Source organism: Salmo salar, chromosome 04 (assembly GCF_965601325.2).
Source record: "Salmo salar chromosome 04, fSalSal1, whole genome shotgun sequence".
NCBI lineage: Eukaryota > Metazoa > Chordata > Actinopteri > Salmoniformes > Salmonidae > Salmo > Salmo salar.
The window spans coordinates 47441988-47460841 of NC_138294.1; the positions used below are offsets into that span (position 1 = coordinate 47441988).

Consider the following 18854-nt stretch of genomic DNA (forward strand, 5'->3'; position numbering starts at 1 on the left):
ATGGCCAAAGCACCAACCCAGGTTGAGAAGAGAGAAAGGGAGTGAAGATCCTCCAATTTCTTATTTATAGGGTAATACAGCAGTACAGTTATGAGGTATTTTGTGGGAGAAGCAAGTATGAACATGATTGTGTACATGCATGCGTGTTTGTGCGTGTCCAATAATCTGTGTCAAGCAGAGTGGCCCCACTGGCATCATGCCTCATCAATGTTTGAACAAATCAAAACTAAGATCGATCAACTATTCACAGCATTGTCTGAACAATAGATATCCAAGCAAAACTGACCTTTCACCTATTGCAAATGTAGAAACTTCATTATTTGAGTCCTCATGAGCATTTACTAGCATATATGTATGATTCTAAAAGACCTCTGAGGGCCGAAGATTGATCCATTACACCAGGTGGCTGCCAGGACAACAAGCCAGCCAAACCCTCCCTCTGGGAACGAATCCATGTCAGGAGCTGGATTTGCATGGGCACATAGGACAGTCTGAGATGATGGACCTTTGTCTTCCTCTGTATCAAAGTCAAGACAACTTCCATTGCTTTTAATTTCTCCATGCTCGTGATATAAATACATCCATAAGACAGTTCAGCAACCTTTCATTGCAAGAGCAACAATATACACTTGGAGGACAGTCATCCTGACTGGCCACATGATGGGGCCAAATAACATACATCTCAAGGTCTCTGAAACAACAATCACTGCAAATACAAGACTGTAAAAAAAATACCAAAACAACACATCTTTATAGCTATAGAGCAGCAAAAAAATGTATTAAACATAACATAAGTTCAACACCATCCAATGCATTCAATTTTAACAGGCCGGGGAATTCTATGCAAAGCACTTAAAAGATACATTCGACTGGATACAATGGCATCAAACTAAAACTACAAAAACCGACTCCAATAAGTATAATTTGTGATATAAATGAAAGACATGTGGAAAGTAAACAAACCAGAAAGAGCTATGGCATTTTTTAAGTCTATACTGTGTAAAGTAAACCCTGGAGTATTACATTACGTAAACGGTTTGGTAAGAACACTTCATATTCTACTGAGTAACATATCGATGCATAAGAGATGAATATCAGCATACAAGTCAAGACAATTCTGTATTGAATATGAAATTACACAGTGCTTTACTGTCTCTCCTTTTGTGTCTGTGCATGGGTGTGTGCTTGTGTGTGTTTGAGCATGTTTGCATGGGTGTTTCAAATAAGTGTGAACACCTGTCTAACTCGTATCTCTTTATCCTTTTTCTGCCCAAAGGTAATGCTTGCAAAAGCCATACTACTGGTTCTCTCTTGTTTTATTGAAATTACTGTGAGCAGAGAGTTCTTTGGAATATTCCATCAGTTTGTGCAGGGGACCGAAAGGCATCCTTTCCCCCTCTCTGGCTTTCCACCTAAGAGACAGAGAGTAGATCAAGATATGCAATGATCCTTCACCAGTATTTCAGTGCTTACTAGACGGTTTTGTGTGCGTGTATACTCACGTTCTCCATAGTGCCCACCCAAACAGAGACAGGATCAACACAGAGATGATGATCCCGATGATCACGGCACTGCCCACCACAGCATCTGACTCTGTATCTATGGAAAGAGACGGGTTTAGATACTACTCCGTACAGGAAATACACAGAGTGTACAAACCATTATGAAAAGATATTATCCCTTAGTGATTTAAATCCACTTCAAATCAGTCTAGTTGAAGGGTTGGAGACAGGTTAAAAGAAGGATTTTGAAACCTTTGAGACATGGATTGTGTATGTGAGCCATTCAGAGGGTGAGTGGGCGAGATAAAAGATTTAAGTGCCTTTGAATGGGGTATGGTAGTAGGTGCCAGGCGCACCGGTTTGAGTGTGTCAAGAACTGCAACACTGCTGGGTTTTTCACCCTCAACAGTTTCCCTAGTGTATCAAGAATGGTCCATCACCCTAAGGACATGCAGCCATCTTGAAAACTGTGGGAAGCATTGGAGTCAACAAGGGCCAGCATCCCTGTGGAATGCTTTTAACACCTTGTAGAGTCCATGCCCCGACGAAATAAGGCGCAACTCAATATTAGGAAGGTGTTAATGTTTTGTACACTCAGTGTATATGCATACAGTTGAAGTCAGAAGTTTACATGCACCTTAGCCAAATACATTTCAACTCTGTTTTTCACAATTCCTGACATTTAATCTGAGTAAAAATGTCCTTTCTTAGGTCAGTTAGGATCACCACTTTATTTTAAGAATGTGAAATGTCAGAATAATTGTAGAGAGAATGATTTATTTCAGCTTTTATTTCTTTCATCACATTCCCAGTGGGTCAGAAGTTTACATACACTCAATTAGTATTTGGTAGCATTGCTTTTAAATTGTTTAACTTGGGTCAAACATTTTGGGTAGCCTTCCACAAGCTTCCCACAATAAGTTGGATGAATTTTGGCCCATTCCTCTTGACAGAGCTGGTGTAACTGAGTCAGGTTTGTAGGCACATGCTTTTTCAGTTCTGTCCACACATTTTCTATAGGATTTGAGGTCAGGGCATTGTGATGGCCACTCCAATACCTTGACCTTTGTCACGGGCTGGCTCGAAAAACAACAGGAGAGGTAGAGTCAGGCGCAGGAGACAGAGAGTTCTTGACCACGCTCCATAAACGCCCGCCATACTCGGGATGTGAACTGGGGGCCTCGATCTGAGACGATATCCTCGGGCACCCCGTAGTGCCGGAAGACGTGGGTGAATAAGGCTTCCGCGGTCTGCAGGGCCGTAGGAAGACCGGGTAACGGAAGCAGACGGCAGGACTTAGAAAACCGGTCCACAACGACCAGGATCGTAGTGTTGCCCTGAGACAGCGGGAGATCGGTCAAGAAATCCACCGCCAGGTGGGACCATGGTCGTTGTGGAACCGGGAGGGGTTGTAATTTCCCTCTAGGCAGGTGCCTGGGAGCCTTACTCTGAGCGCACACCGAACAGGAGGAGACATAGTGCCTCATGTCCCTCACCAAGGTGGGCCACCAGTATCTCCCACTAAGACCACACACTGTCCGCTCAACCCCTGGGTGACCCGAGGAGGGAAGCGTGTGAGCCCACCGAATCAGACGATTGCGAACACCGAGCGGAACGTACTTATGACCCACTGGACACTGCGGAGGAGTAGGCTCCGTCCGTAACGCCCGCTCGATGTTCGCGTCCACCTCCCAGACCACCGGTGCCACCAGGCAGGAGGCTGGAAGTATGGGCGTGGGATCGGTGGACCGTTCCTCGGCGTCATGGAGACGAGACAGTGCGTCGGCCTTAGTGTTCAGGGAACCTGGGCTATACGAGATGTTAAACCGAAATCTCGTAAAGAACATCGCCCACCTGGCTTGACGCGGGTTCAGTCTCCTCGCCGCCCGGATGTACTCCAGATTGCGGTGGTCAGTCCAGATGAGAAAAGGGTGACGCGCCCCCTCAAGCCAATGTCTCCACACCCTCAGGGCTCTGACCACAGCCAACAGCTCCCTGTCCCCCACATCATAGTTACGCTCCGCCGGACTCAACTTCCTAGAGAAGAAGGCACAGGGGCGGAGCTTGGGGGGGCGCCCGAGCGTTGGGACAGCACGGCTCCTACCCCAGCCTCGGACGCGTCCACCTCCACTATGAAGGGCAAAGAAGGGTCCGGGTGCGCCAGCACCGGAGCGTCGGTGAACAAAACCTTCAGACGGCTAAAGGCCCTGTCCGCCTCCACGGACCACTGCAACCGCACCGGGCCCCCCTTCAACAGTGAGGTAATGGGAGCCGCCACCTCCCCAAAGCCCCAGATAAACCTCCGGTAGTAATTGGCAAATCCCAAAAACCGCTGCATCTCCTTCACCGTGGTGGGAGTCGGCCAATTACGCACGGCTGAGACGCGGTCACATTCCATCACTACCCCTGATGAGGAAATGCGATACCCCAAGAAAGAGACGGCTGGTTTGGAAAACTCACATTTCTCACCCTTGACGTATAGGTCATGCTCCACCAGTCGCCCAAGCACTTTACGCACCAGAGACGCATGCTCGGCGCGTGTAGCGGAGTAGACCAGAATGTCATCGATGTACACCACTACACCCTGACTGAGCAGGTCCCGGAGAATCTCGTCCACAAAGGATTGGAAGACTGCGGGAGCATTCTTTAACCCATACGGCATGACGAGGTACTCATAATGGCCAGATGTGGTACTAAATGCAGTTTTCCCACTCGTCCCCTCCTCGGATACGCACCAGATTATATGCACTCCTGAGATCCAATTTCGTGAAGAAGCGCGCCCCATGAAATGACTCCATCGCCGAGGCGATGAGAGGTAGTGGGTAACTGAAACCCACTGTGATGGCATTTAGACCTCTATAGTCAATGCACGGGTGCAGACCTTCCTCCTTCTTCTTCACGAAAAAGAAGCTCGAGGAGACGGGTGAGTGAGATGGCCGAATGTATCCCTGCCTCAAAAACTCAGTGACGTATGTCTCCATAGCCGCTGTTTCCTCCTGAGACAGGGGATAAACGTGACTACGAGGAAGGGCAGCGCCCACCTGGAGGTTTATCGCACAGTCTCCTCGTCGATGAGGTGGTAATTGGGTCGCCTTCGTTTTACTGAAGGCGATAGCCAAATCAGCATACTCTGAGGGAATGTGCACGGTGGAGACTTGGTCTGGACTCTCCACCGTAGTCGCACCGATGGAAACTCCTATGCACCTGCCCGAGCACTCATTTGACCACCCCTTAAGAGCCCTCTGTCCCCACGAAATCTTAGGGTTGTGAGTGGCTAGCCAGGGAATCCCTAGAACCACTGGAAACGCTGGGGAATCAATGAGGAAAAGACTAATCCGCTCCTCATGACCCCCTCGCATTACCATGACCAGAGGCACAGTGACCTCCCTGACCAGCCCTGACCCTAGTGGTCGACTGTCTAGGGCGTGCACGGGGAAGGGTTGGTCCAACTGGACCAGGGGAATCCCTAACTTAGCCGCGACCCCACGGTCCATAAAACTCCCCGCCGCGCCTGAATCTACTAGCGCCTTAAACCGGGAGTGAGGGGAGAAACCAGGAAAAGACACTGACACATACATGTGACGGACAGGGGGGTCTGGGTGAGGCTGGTGCTGACTCACCTGAGGTGTCAAAGGAGTGCTCTGCCTGCCTTCTGGACTCCTAGGGAGGTCTCCCCAGCACCGGTCCACATGAGGTGCAGGAGCGACCTCCCCCTCCAGTCTTCCTGGCTGCTGCCCCCCCTATCTCCATAGGCGTGGGAGCAGGAGGGCTGGAGGGTGGAATGAGCAGGGCCCGGGTCGGACGTCCGCGGGCGGCCAGCAGATTGTCCAGTCGGATGGACAGATCTACCAGTTGGTCCAGTGTGTTGGTCGTGTCCCGACAGGCTAATTCCCGGCGGACGTCCTCCCTCAAACTACAACGGTAGTGATCTATAAGGGCCCTCTCATTCCACCCTGCTCCCGCGGCCAGGGTCCGGAACTCGAGAGCAAAATCCTGCGCGCTCCTCGTCTCCTGCCTCAGGTGAAACAGCCGCTCACCCGCCGCTCTCCCCTCCGGGGGATGATCGAATACTGCCCGAAAGCGGTGGGTGAACTCTGGGTAGTTGTCCCTGGCTGAGTCCGGACTGTCCCACACGGCGTTTGCCCATTCCAGGGCCTTACCCGTGAGACAGGAGACGAGGACGCTGACGCTCTCCTCCCCCGAGGGAGAGGGACGAACGGTCGCCAGGTATAACTCCAACTGGAGTAAGAAGCCCTTACACCCAGCGGCCGTCCCATCGTACTCCCTGGGGGGAGCGAGTTTCACCCCACTGGTACTGGGTGCTGTGGGTGCTGGTGGGGGCGCAGGCTGTTGGCCTGCCGCGTTCAGAGGGCCGAGAGCGCGTCGGTCCCAGCTCTCCAGGCGCGCCAACACCTGATCCATGGCGTTCCCCAGCCGGTGGAGCAGGGTGGAGTGTTGGTCTACGGTTTCCTCCATGGACAGGGCTGGCGCTGAAGCTCCTGCTGACTCCATCAAGTTGTGGTACGTGATTTCTGTCATGGGCTGGCTCGAAAAACAACAGGAGAGGAAGAGTCTGGCGCAGGAGACAGAGAGTTCTTGACCACACTTCTTTATTAAAAGCAACTGGATGTGGTCGCCAAAAGTATAGAGGCGCAGCCCTTAAATTATTCTGCGGTGGTGTACACAATGAAAATACACCACAGGCAGAGGGGAAAAACCCAGTACACGTTCCTCTAGCACAAAGAACCCAGACAAGCAACACAATCACGTACAAACACATACATCCTACGCTAAACTAAATAACCCCCCCCTTACTAATGACTAACCAAAAACAGGTGCGTGCCTACCTAGACCTAACCAACAGAAAGTGAAACAAATGGTAGCTAGTAGGCCGGCGACGACGACCGCCGAGCTCCGCCCGGCCGAGGAGGGGCGCCACCATCCGTCACTGTCGTGACAACCTTGTTGTCCTTAAGCCATTTTGCCACAACTTCGGAAGTATGCTTGGGGTCATTGTCCATTTGGAAGACCCATTTGCGACCAAGCTTTAACTCCTGACTGATGTCTTGAGATGTTGCTTCAATATATCCACATCATTTTCCTCCCTCATGATGCCATCTATTTTGTGAAGTGCACCAGTCCCTCCTGCAGCAAAACACCCCCACAAAATGATGCTGCCACCCCCATGCTTCACGGTTGGGATGGTGTTCTTCGTCTCCCCCTTTTTCCTCCAAACATAACGATGGTCATTATGGCCAAATAGTTCTATTTTTGTTTCATCAGACCAGAGGACATTTCTCCAAAAAGTACGATCTTTGTCCCCATGTGCAGTTGTAAACCGTTGTCTGGATTTTTTATGCCGGTTTTGGAGCAGTGGCTTCTTCCTTGCTGAGTGGTCTTTCAGGTTATGTCGATATAAAACTTGTTTTACTGTGGATATAGATACTTTGTACCTGTTTCCTCCAGCATCTTCACAAGGTCCTTTGCTGTTGTTCTGGGATTGATTTGCACTTTTCGCACCAAAGTACGTTCATCTCTAGGAGGCAGAACGCTTTCCTTCCTGAGCGGTATGACGGCTGTGTGGTCCCATGGTGTTTATACTTGCGTATTATTGTTTGTACAGATGAACGTGGTACCTTCAGGCGTTTGGAAATTGCTCCCAAGGATGACTTGTGGAGGTCTACAATTGTTTTTCTGAGGTCTTGGCTGATTTCTTTTGATTTTCCCATGATGTCAAGCAAAGAGGCACTGAGTTTGAAGGTAGGCCTTGAAATACAGCCACAGTCACACCTCCAATTGACTCAAATTATGTCAATTTGCCTATCAGAAGCTTCTAACGGCATGACATCATTTTCTGGAATTTTCCAAGCTGCTTAAAGACACAGTCAACTTAGTGTATGTAAACTTATGACCCACTGGAATTGTGATACAGTGAATTGCAAGTGAAATAATCTGTCTGTAAACAATTGTTGTAAAAATTACTTGTGTCATGCACAAAGTAGATGTCCTAACTGACTTGGTTGAAAGTGGTTGAAAAAGTGGTTGAAAAACGAGTTTTAATGACTCCAACCTAAGTGTGTGTAAACTTCTGACCTCAACTGTATATACAGGGGAAAGAATATGCATGGAGGAGAACAAACAGGCAAATCTATGAATTGAATTTAAGGATATACACCAGGAGATGATTTCTGTATGGAGAAATCTGTTACCTGAGTGACAGGACCAACGGCTCCAGTCACTCCAGAAGCCTCTGTCAGCACAGTAGTGGTGCATCCTAGACCTGACCCGGAAGCACTTCCTCTGGGCGCCATCCATTGAGAGGGAAGTCAGTGTCATCTCATTGGTTACATTCCTCTGCTGCTGGTGACAGGAACAATATCAGATCTGAACAAAACTTCAGACAGATTGTGTCTATTCTCTAACTAATAACATTATTATTTGCTTCTTCAAAGTTTATCTTCAATGACGTTATGTATCAAGCAAAAGGAGAACTATGTTCAGTACAGTATGTGCCTGCATTATCTGAGATCATGCATTGCTGTCTTTACTATACCTTGCAGACTGAGCAATGGCCAAGTTACTACGCTACCTGTTATCTCAGGGAATTACACAATGTTTTGACACATAACGTCATTGAAGATAACCTAATTGAAGATTAAAGAAGGACATACCAACAACAGCTGCCCGCCTACGCCCTCCTCTCTGGCTTCCACCTCATACTCAAGGCAGTGCCTGGGAATCCTCTCGTTGGGCAAGTCCCACTGCACCTGGAGCCTCCTGTCTGGACTAGCTTCCAGATGCACTGTCTCAATGGCTGCAGGTTTCACTAGAGTACAGAGAGACCCGAAGGAGTCAGTGGATTGTTTACAAAGAAAACTGAACAGAGAAGACATCATGATGTCATTGCAAGTACCGGTGGGTGTAATGAGACAGGAGGAGAGATTAGAGATAGAACTGTGCGGATAATATCTGTTTGGATATGCTATGAACAAAGGACATTATGAACAAAGGACATTATGTGCAGTGGAAGAATGTTTATGGGAAAATAATATAGCATTATTGCATTGAATAGGTGAGGCATATCATGCCTTGTTGTGAAGTACCATAATTCTGAATTTGCAGGGAGAAGAACGCCGACCTCAAGACCACCTTGGGAGAAGAGCTGTTTATACATATGTTGAAATCACTGAATTCTGGGAGAGATTCCTCTGTGAATTTGCAGCCAGTCCTGACCCCATTGGAGTGGATGTACTGAGGACACTCCTCAGCTTGCTCCATCTCCCGATGCCTGGAGAAGCACACAGACACACTCAGGCATCAACACGCCACATTTGTCCAGTATATAAAGGTACAGACATGTAGGTAGGCCATACATTAGGAGAGATGTTCTAATGTGCCCATTTAGGGTGACCTACCAATAGTACAGGCTGTACTGGGATGGGGTTGGCTCCTCCAAGCTCGTCTCCCAGGTGCACTCCATGAACTCCTTCTGATAAAACACACAGCCAAACCCCTGGACCCTGGAGCCAACTGGGCCTGGAAGCAAATTAAAAGAGGTTAAAAGATTAATAGATGGTTGAAGCTGGTCGAACAAATCGAACCGCCCCATTTCGCCCCTGTCCATAATGGTGCCTGTAGAGAATTCCAGCTATACAGCACATTGTTCATTCCTATATAGGATGTTAAGAGGATAGAACGAATCCCGCTTTCTGTCAGCCTATCGGTGTCATTTAATCCAAACGATGCCATACCTAGAAAAGCACATTGTCCTCCTGACCTCACCTGTGTTATTGGGTGGCAGGACCATCTCTGTGAAGGGGCTCTTGAGCTCAGTGCCGTTGGTGCAGGCTCCCTTCAGTAAGGTGGAGATCCGCACCCTGACCTCCTTCTCCAGGTCAAACTGAGCACGGTACCATGTCCGTACAGTCCTGATCACCTAACCATTCACAGACAATATCGCATTAATATTATGCATACCTCAGGCACCTGGCCACTACTATGGCCTTTGAGCCATAACCACAGTTATATTGAAAATATTTAAAAAATCTCCAATGTATTCATGATGTTCTCATGAATACATTCATGAATCTTTCATTCCTGAATTTTTCATTCTTACTTCCCCTAAAAATGCTGTAGGCTATTTTACATTTACAGGAAAACACCAGAATAATTCCATTGAAGCTAAATACAGTTACACCTAGTCAACCACAAATCTAGACAGGTCTTAGGAGATAATATAATTGGGAAATATTGACTTCTAACGTAAATCATAACTGGTTTTGGCAGGATGTTTATGGATGGTGTCACGTTTCTCTGTTATTCTGTGTATAAGAATACCGTAGCATTAGGACACACAGTCCTGTCCTGGCAGACAAGTGTTGCCAGGATAACCCTCTGGTGTGGCAGGTACACGTTTGACAATGTCTAGTTTTGTTGTCCAGTGACTTACAGTCCATCTGCTCTGATATGTGTTGAAGTACTCCAGATGGTATCTCATGGAGCAGGCAGTCAGGTTGGTCAGGCTGGTTGGAGCCGTCCAGTAGATGTAGAGCGGCCCGAGGTGGCCAGGGTCATCAATCCCAATGTTCTCAGGAGGATCCACTGGAAGTCCATGAGGTACACAGTATTTTCAGGTCAAAGGTTAATAGAGAAAAGGCACCTGCAAGCTTGCAGTAAGCATTAAAAGAGGCAATCTGTGGATGTATTTCAAGGCCTACCTTCACCCATCGAGCCCAAAATATAAGCTTGTTTTATCTGTTTGTAAACAATTTAATTGTAAATAAGCACGGTATAGCCTCAAAACATGGTTAGAGCTATAATTTTGCTATCATGGATGCTCAGTCCTTGCAGCCATAACTATCACAGACAGCACACATACATCTCGCCGACGTCGGCCTGACAGCGGTATACCGTTAGTAGATTGTGTTCCGTGGAGAAGGTCGGCCGGAGGGCGGCTGTGGGAGGTCGAAATGCATGCGCGCTGCACAGTCACATGGCCGCTCAGAATCCCAGAGTCGGCTGTAGATATTGTAGATTTTGAAATTGGGACCCAGATAGCACACATACGTCTGCCCAACGTAATTACGATGTATAGATGATACATCGGGAAGATGTAGTATAGCAGTCATGGCCAAAAGTTTTGAGAATGACACAAATATTAATTTCCACAAAGTTTGCTGCTTCAGTGTCTTTAGATTTTTTGTCAGATGTTACTATGGAATACTGAAGTATAATTACAAGCATTTCATAAGTGTCAAAGGCTTTTATTGACAATTACATGAAGTTGATGCAAAGAGTCAACATTTGCAGTGTTGACCCTTCTTTTTCAAGACCTCTGCAATCTGTCCTGGCATGCTGTCAATTAACTTCTGGGCCACATCCTGACTGATGGCAGCCTATTCTTGTATAATCAATGCTTGGAGTTTGTCAGAATTTGTGGGTTTTTGTTTGTCCACCCGCTCTTGAGGATTGACCACAAGTTCTCAATGGGATTAAGGTCTGGGGAGTTTCCTGGCTATGGACCCAAAATATCTATGTTTTGTTCCCCCAGCCACTTAGTTATCACTTTTGCCTTATGGCAAGGTGCTCCATCATGCTGGAAAAGGCATTGTTCGTCACGAAACTGTTCCTGGATGGTTGGGAGAAGTTGCTCTCGGAGGATGTGTTGGTACAATTCTTTATTCATGGCTGTGTTCTTAGGCAAAATTGTGAGTGAGCCCACCTGCTGAGAAGCAATCCCACACATGAATGTTCTCAGGATGCTTTACTGTTGGCATGACACAGGACTGATGGTAGCGCTCACCTTGTCTTCTCCGGACAAGCATTTTTTCCGGATGCCCCCAAACAATCGGAAAGGGGATTCATCAGAGAAAATGGCTATACCCCAGTCCTCAGCAGTCCAATCCCTGTACCTTTTGCAGAGTATCAGTCTGTCCCTGATGTTTTTCCTGGAGAGAAGTGTCTTCTTTGCTGCCCTTCTTGACACCAGGCCATCCTCCAAAAGTCTTTGCCTCACTGTGCATACAGATGCACTCACACCTGCCTGCTGCCATTCCTGAGCAAGCTCTGTACTGGTGGTGCCCCGATCCCGCAGCTGAATGAACTTTAGGAGGCGGTCCTGGCGCTTGCTGGACTTTCTTGGCCCTGAAGCCTTCTTCACAACAATTGAACCACTCTCCTTGAAGTTCTTGATGATCTGATAAATGGTTGATTTAGGTGCAATCGTACTGGCAGCAATATCCTTGCCTGTGAAGCCCTTTTTGTGCAAAGCAATGATGACGGCATGTGTTTACTTGCAGGTAACCATGGTTAACAGTGGAAGAACAATGATTCCAAGCACCACCCTCCTTTTGAAGCTTCCAGTCTGTTATTCAAACTCAATCAGCATGACAGAGTGATCTCCAGCCTTGTCCTCGTCAACACTCACACCTGTGAGAATCACTGACATGATATCAGCTGGTCCTTTTGTGGCAGGGCTGAAATGCAGTGGAAATGTTTTTTGGGGATTCAGTTCATTTGCATGGCAAAGAGAGACTTTGCAATTAATTGCAATTCATCTGATCACTCTTCATAACATTCTGGAGTATTTGCGAATTGCCATCATACAAACTGAGGCAGCAGACTTTGTGAAAATGAATATTTGTGTCATTCTCAAAACTTTTGGCCACAACTGTAGAGAGCATTAGCATATAGGCAAGACGTTTTGCAGATGTATGTAGAATGCCTACATTCTACATCGTTTATATAAATAGGCCAGGCATCAACATTCTATTCGGATGTCTCGGCATCATTTTACCAATGTGCAAACGCTCTCCAAACGTCATATTCCCTACGCATTTTGATACGTCGGCCAAAGATTTGCGTGCTGACTGGCGTCGAGTGTCACAATGCGGCCTTCTCTGGATGTATAATCATTCCTCACCCGTGGGGGCCACGTATCACATCTTTTAGGCATAGCTTACCCATGGACAGTCAAACATTTTCAGGTCATGGTTGGCAATACTTTTATCAGAAAATATGTATAAAGCCAATAGGCTTAAATAAATGCGCATTTTCTGATTACAGATCTTGTCCCATGCATTATTTTCACCTTTTTTTGTAAATATATTCATCACATATTCAAATCAAATTTTATTCGTCACATGCGCCGAATACAACAATACAATCTTTGGCCGACGACCTTACAGTGAAATGCTAACTTACAAGCCCTTCACCAACATTGCCGTTTTAAGAAAAATAAGTGTTAAGAAATTATTTACCAAAATAAACTGAAGTAAAAGAAAAAAGACAAGGTAAATAAATAGAAAAGGTAGGTTTTCCTTTTGTCCAGGTGGGAAATGACAGTGTGGAGTTCAATAGAGATTGCTTCATGTGTGGGTCTGTTGGGGCGGTATGCAAATTTGAGTGGGTCTAGGGTTTCTGGGATAATGTTGTTGTGAGCCATGACCAGCCTTTCAAAGCACTTCATGGCTACAGACATGAATGCTACTGGTCGGTAGTCATTTAGGCAGGTTATCTTGGTGTTCTTGGGCACAGGGAATATGGTGGTCTGCTTGAAACATGTTGGTATTACAGACTCGGTCAGGGACAGGTTGAAAATGTCAGTGAAGACACTTGCCAGTTGGTCAGCACATGCTCGAGTACACATCCTGGTAATCCGTCTGTCCCTGCAGCCTTGGGAATGTTGACCTGTTTCAAGGTCTTACTCACGTCGGCTACGGAGAGCATGATCACACAGTCGTGCGGAAGAGCTAGTGCTCTCAAGCATGCTTCAGTATTGCTTGCCTCGAAGCGAGCATAGAAGCAATTTAGCTCGTCTGGTAGGCTTGAGTCACTGGCAGCTCTTGGCTGTGCTTCCCTTTGTAGTCCGTGATAGTTTGCAAGCCCTGCCGCCTCTGGATGAGCATTTTCTTGTTTGCTTATGGCCTTATACAGATCGTTGAGTGCGGTCTTAGTGGCAGCATCAGTTTGTGGTGGTAAATAGACAGCTAAAAATATAGGTGAAAACCCTCTTGGTAAATTGTGTGGTCTACAGCCTGCATACGCTATATTTTTGTTAAATGTGATGTTTCTGTTTCTCTGTTCCTTTCTTCTTTGTGCCAGAGTAATTTTAAGAATTTGATGGTATAGCAATAGGTTAATAAACTTGACATTAACTCTAATCTTCCCTCTTCATTTTACCCACAAACAAAATCACTTCCAATCTATTATAGTCTCATTTAGCTCAGTTGGTGAACATGGAGCTTTGTGGCTTCGATTCCCACAGAGGATAAGTATGAAAAATGAAAAGTATAAAAATGTATTTAATCACTACTGTAACTTTTTATTATTGCCAGTATAATTTAGTAGCTTTCACATGCATAGTCCAAATAGCGGCTTAAGGGAAAATGTGATCTAATGCAGATGTCTTGGCGACATCTTGCCAATGTGCAAACACTCTCTGTGATGCTGAGCGGCCATGTGACTGTGCAGTGCACATTCATTTCAACCTCCCACACTCCCCGCCACCCACCTAGCCATGTGCTGTCTGGATATAACCACCTATATAGCCTATATAGTACAGTGTATTTGACAGCCCATCACATTCTTGTACAAACATAATTTTTAATGGAAATCTGCCTGGGATTATGAGATATTACACAGTAAAACAGTGATTAATGAATGGAAAGACACCTGCAGAGACTAACCTGTAATTTCTTGTGACTTGATGCACTGACTCCAATCAGATATAAGCATTAATATGGCTGTCAACTGCCACATTTTACTCTTCAACATTCTTCTGGCCCCTGGAACATAATGAGAATGTAATTGTAGAATTTACTATTGATAAATCAATCATATCTATCCAGGTTTGGGGAAGCTACAGTACTCTGAAAATATAGTTTACTAAGATACCAATTACTAAATACTGGAAGAAGTTAAGCTACAATAAAACTACAAATAAGTAACAGAGTTTACTTAACTAAAGTCACTTTGAAAAAGTAGTTCACTACATCCAAACTACTTCGGGAAAAATTATCATATCTTAATCTGAAATATCAGACTACAAATTGCAAGACAGATCAATCTGGGGTCATATATTAACAGAATGTGTAATTTAGCCTTTTAAACACAAAAACAATGTTTCAAGTGAGAATTAGGCAGGTCTGCCTACTTCGCTTACAATTTGTTATTTTTGCAATAAAATGTGTGGTTTCATTAGTAGTTTGGCTTGGGTTGTTGCAATATGGTCTCAGAGTATTTTGTATTATTCTGTACGAAAATCTGAGAAATCAGTATCATATGTTACTATGGTATGTATTAATTTGTGGATGTCCATCACCGATTTCGTATGATATGTTAAGAATTACAATTGGCATTATATGTTACGAATTTGCAAAACGTACAATATACTATGAATTTGCTAAATGTAAAATATGTTAAGAATTTGCTAAAATGTATGATATGTTAAGAATTCTAGATAGGTGACTAGGTGGCTAACATTAGCTAGCTCGCTAACGTTAGCTAGGTAGCTAATGCTAACATTGATTCGCTGGCAAGGGTGAGGGGTTAGGTTTAAGTTTAGGAGTTAAGGTTAGTTAACCTGTTAGGGCTAGGGGGCAGTATTTACACGGCCGGATAAAAAACGTATCCGATTTAATCTGGTTATTACTACTGCCCAGAAACTAGAATATGCATATAATTATTGGCTTTGGATAGAAAACACCCTAAAGTTTCTAAAACTGTTTGAATGGTGTCTGAGTATAACAGAACTCATATGGCAGGCAAAAACCTGGGAAGATTACAAACAGGAAGTGCCCTCTCTGACCATTCCTTGGGCTTCTTGGCTCTGTTTATTGAAAACTTAGGATCTTTGCTGTGACGTGACACTTCCTACGGCTCCCATAGGCTCTCAGAACCCGGGAAAAAGCTGAATGATGTAATTCCAGCCGCTGGCTGAAAAACATTAGCGCCTTTGGTAAGTGGTCTATCAGAGGACCATCAGACTGAGGCGCGTGCACGGGGCGACCTCATGTTTTTATTTTCTCTCTCTTTGAGCTAAAACACAGATACCCGGTCGGAATATTATCGCTTTTTTACGAGAAAAATGGCATAAAAATTGATTTTAAACAGCGGTTGACATGCTTCCAAGTACAGTAATGGAATATTTAGAATTTTTTTGTCACGAAACGCGTTGGGCACGTCACCCTTCTTTACCCTTTCGGGATAGTGTCTTGAACGCACGAACAAAACACCGCTATTTGGACATAACTATGGATTATTTTGAACCAAACCAACATTTGTTATTGAAGTAGAAGTCCTGGGAGTGCATTCTGACGAAGAACAGCAAAGGTAATAAAAATGTTCTTATAGTAAATCTGACTTTGGTGAGGGCTAAACTTGGTGGGTGTCTAAATAGCTAGCCCTGTGATGCCGGGCTATCTACTTAGAATATTGCAAAATGTGCTTTCACCGAAAAGCTATTTTAAAATCGGACATAGCGAGTGCATAGAGGAGTTCTGTATCTATAATTCTTAAAATAATTGTTATGTTTTTTGTGAACGTTTATCGTGAGTAATTTAGTAAATTCACCGGACGTTTGCGGGGGGTATGCTAGTTCTGAACGTCACATGCTAATGTAAAAAGCTGGTTTTTGATATAAATATGAACTTGATTGAACAAAACATGCATGTATTGTATAACATAATGTCCTAAGTTTGTCATCTGATGAAGATCATCAAAGGTTAGTGCTGCATTTAGCTGTGGTTTGGGTTTATGTGACATTATATGCTAGCTTGAAAAATGGGTGTCTGATTATTTCTGGCTGGGTACTCTGCTGACATAATCTAATGTTTTGCTTTCGTTGTAAAGCCTTTTTGAAATCGGACAGTGTGGTTAGATTAACGAGAGTCTTGTCTTTAAAATGGTGTAAAATAGTCATATGTTTGAGAAATTGAAGTAATAGCATTTCTAAGGTATTTGAATAACGCGCCACGGGATTCCACTGGCTGTTACGTAGGTGGGACGAAATCTGGCCCTAGAGAAGTTAAAAGGGTTAAGTAACTTTGTCTTATGTAACCATACCAAACATAATATATCATACTAAATAGAACTTTCCGGATTTACGTTTACTATGTAACGTGTAATGTGAGACTAGACTGCGCTGGCTAACATAGTTTAGCCTGGTTTATGCCGAAAATGGCAGTGTGTCATCGAAGGCGGGCGTTTGGCATTCGTTTGAAGATTTAGAAGCTGAGGAACCATTTCATACTGACCGCGTTTCTGGACTCGGTTGAAGAATTGGGCGATTAGGAGGACTATGTTGGCATCGGCCGAAGAGGGGTGCTCACTGAACTTTATCAGGACTTTGGTCTGAAGAAGAGCACGGTTTACACTATTCATTATGAGACGGAGTCTGGCTGGAGCCGAAGAGTCGTTGCCTAAATACAAACTTGCCGTTCTGCCAAAGAGGATTACGTGAATACGCACAGTGTGACGAACTCTGCTTGGCTATTGCGTGACATTCTGTGTTTAATAGCCAAATGTATTATTGTGAACTGCAAACTCTGTGTCAGCACGCTCGACACCATAGTAGGGTATACTACAATACCATGGCTATAATGTAACACATTTGCCTCTAGAAATGTGCTAATTTGCCGGTGGAAATGTTCAACATTCACTGAAGTAAGCTAGCTAGCAAATTGACCAGATATCTATAGTAGTTTCCTTGGTAACCAAACAGACTTGCTTCAAACCAGCAGTCCTAGCTTGCTATTATGAAAATCGAATTCAGCAATGCCAATAATGTTTTAAATTCGACTTTTGCTTTCAAATGCAGCTCAAACATTACATTTTTACATTTTAGTCATTTAGCAGACGCTCTTATCCAGAGCGACTTACAGTAGTGAGTGCATACATTTCATTGTGGGAATCGAACCCACAACCCTGGCGTTGCAAACACCATGCTCTACCAACTGAGACACACGGGACCATAGAACATGTAAGAATGAACTACAGCCACTGAATTCTACCGTGCTGATATAGGGAAATGATGTACGTTCTAGAATGCCCTTCAAGACAATCCATAATAATAAATGCCAGTAAACGTGCTAGCTACTTCAGTGGATTCAATTATAGCCATGGTATAAAAGGGACATATCAAATCGGGGCTCTATGCGTTCTCTGGAAAATAATGAGCGTTCATTATCCCTTACTTATTCAAAATAGGGTTAAATGTGTAATAGTCTTGCTATAAATCTTTGTTTATATTGAGATCGAACTATTAAAACAGACATACATATTTCATGTGACTGTGAAGCAAACTACAATTCACAGCTTTAAAGAATCATGTGAAAATAATACATAGTTCATATGCACAAATTATAATCTATTGTACAGTAGCTATATTCATTAAATTCACAGTGGGAAAAAATCATAAAAATCATTAAGGGATTAAAATACAGTAGACATACAGTTAATATACAAAGTACATGTTTTTCAAGCATATACAGTAAAGAATGCTTACACAGTGCAAGCATGCTTTTAAATCAAATTATGTCTATACAAATGCACCCCACAATGAAAACCATACCATTTTATATAAACAGTTTATGAGAATATAAAGATGAGATCATTTGGATCCAAAACAGAAAGAACAGAGGATAAAAGTGCATATCCACAGACAAGAAGTACTTACTGTGAATCGAGTCAAGGTCTCAGCAGGGGTCATGTATTGTACGCTGCCTGTACGTCTGGACCTTGCCAAACTGTCCTCCCAGCCTCTGAGTGTGATCATGGATGTACTGAGGTGGAAGGGAAATCAGGGCTGGGCTGTGGCACTGATCTAGATGGGGGGGGTGCTTCAGGGTAATGGTTTCTCATCCTGTTGGATGTTTTGGTTTCCCTCTTCCCAGAAATCAGGTCCTGGTTCCTGTGAATAAAGTTGCAATGCTTCTCTTGAAGTTCACAGTAAATTATAGCAACTTGGCGTACATATTGACTCTAAGCACTTTGGTGCACCAGTATCAACCAGTCAGCCTTGATCCAATTTTAGTTACTAGCACTAGAGTTATTGTTGAAACATGTAGCTACCTTTTCCTGTATAATGGCTGAGAGACATTTCACTAATTACATTGTCCTGTGTGACTGAGTTGGTAGAGCATGGTGGTTGCAACACAAGTTTGTGGGTTCAATTCCCGCTGGGGCCACCCATACCAAAAATGTATGTATGCATGACTGCAAGTCACTTTGGATAAAAGCGTATGTTGAAAATGGCATACAGTAACTACTTATGATAATGCATACTTGTTGGTACATCAAAGATCCACACAAGGCCTAACTGTCAGACCTAACTACCCGATACAAAATCTTTCA

At 44.6% G+C, this 18854-nt stretch overlaps 1 protein-coding gene across 6 annotated transcripts; it reads right to left on the reverse strand.

The window, feature by feature from the left end:
* Positions 1–534: 534 nt before the first annotated feature.
* On the reverse strand, positions 535–18397 carry LOC106603109 (interleukin-13 receptor subunit alpha-2). 6 transcript variants are annotated; one of them, XM_082974478.1, is made up of 10 exons: positions 18178–18397; positions 14189–14287; positions 9952–10103; positions 9285–9438; positions 8918–9038; positions 8606–8790; positions 8174–8328; positions 7712–7862; positions 1503–1599; positions 535–1412 (listed from the first exon to the last, which is right to left on the reverse strand). In XM_082974478.1, the coding sequence occupies exons 2-10, from the start codon at positions 14274–14276 to the stop codon at positions 1298–1300; spliced, it is 1218 nt and encodes a 405-aa protein (XP_082830604.1). In that variant the 5' UTR covers positions 14277–14287; positions 18178–18397; the 3' UTR covers positions 535–1297. The 6 variants fall into 6 exon arrangements, with proteins under 6 accessions (XP_082830604.1, XP_014051818.2, XP_014051814.2 ...); XM_014196343.3 differs by having other exon boundaries at positions 8591–8790; XM_014196339.3 differs by lacking the exon at positions 18178–18397 and adding an exon at positions 16757–17075 and having other exon boundaries at positions 8591–8790.
* Between the last annotated feature and the right edge of the window lie 457 nt (positions 18398–18854).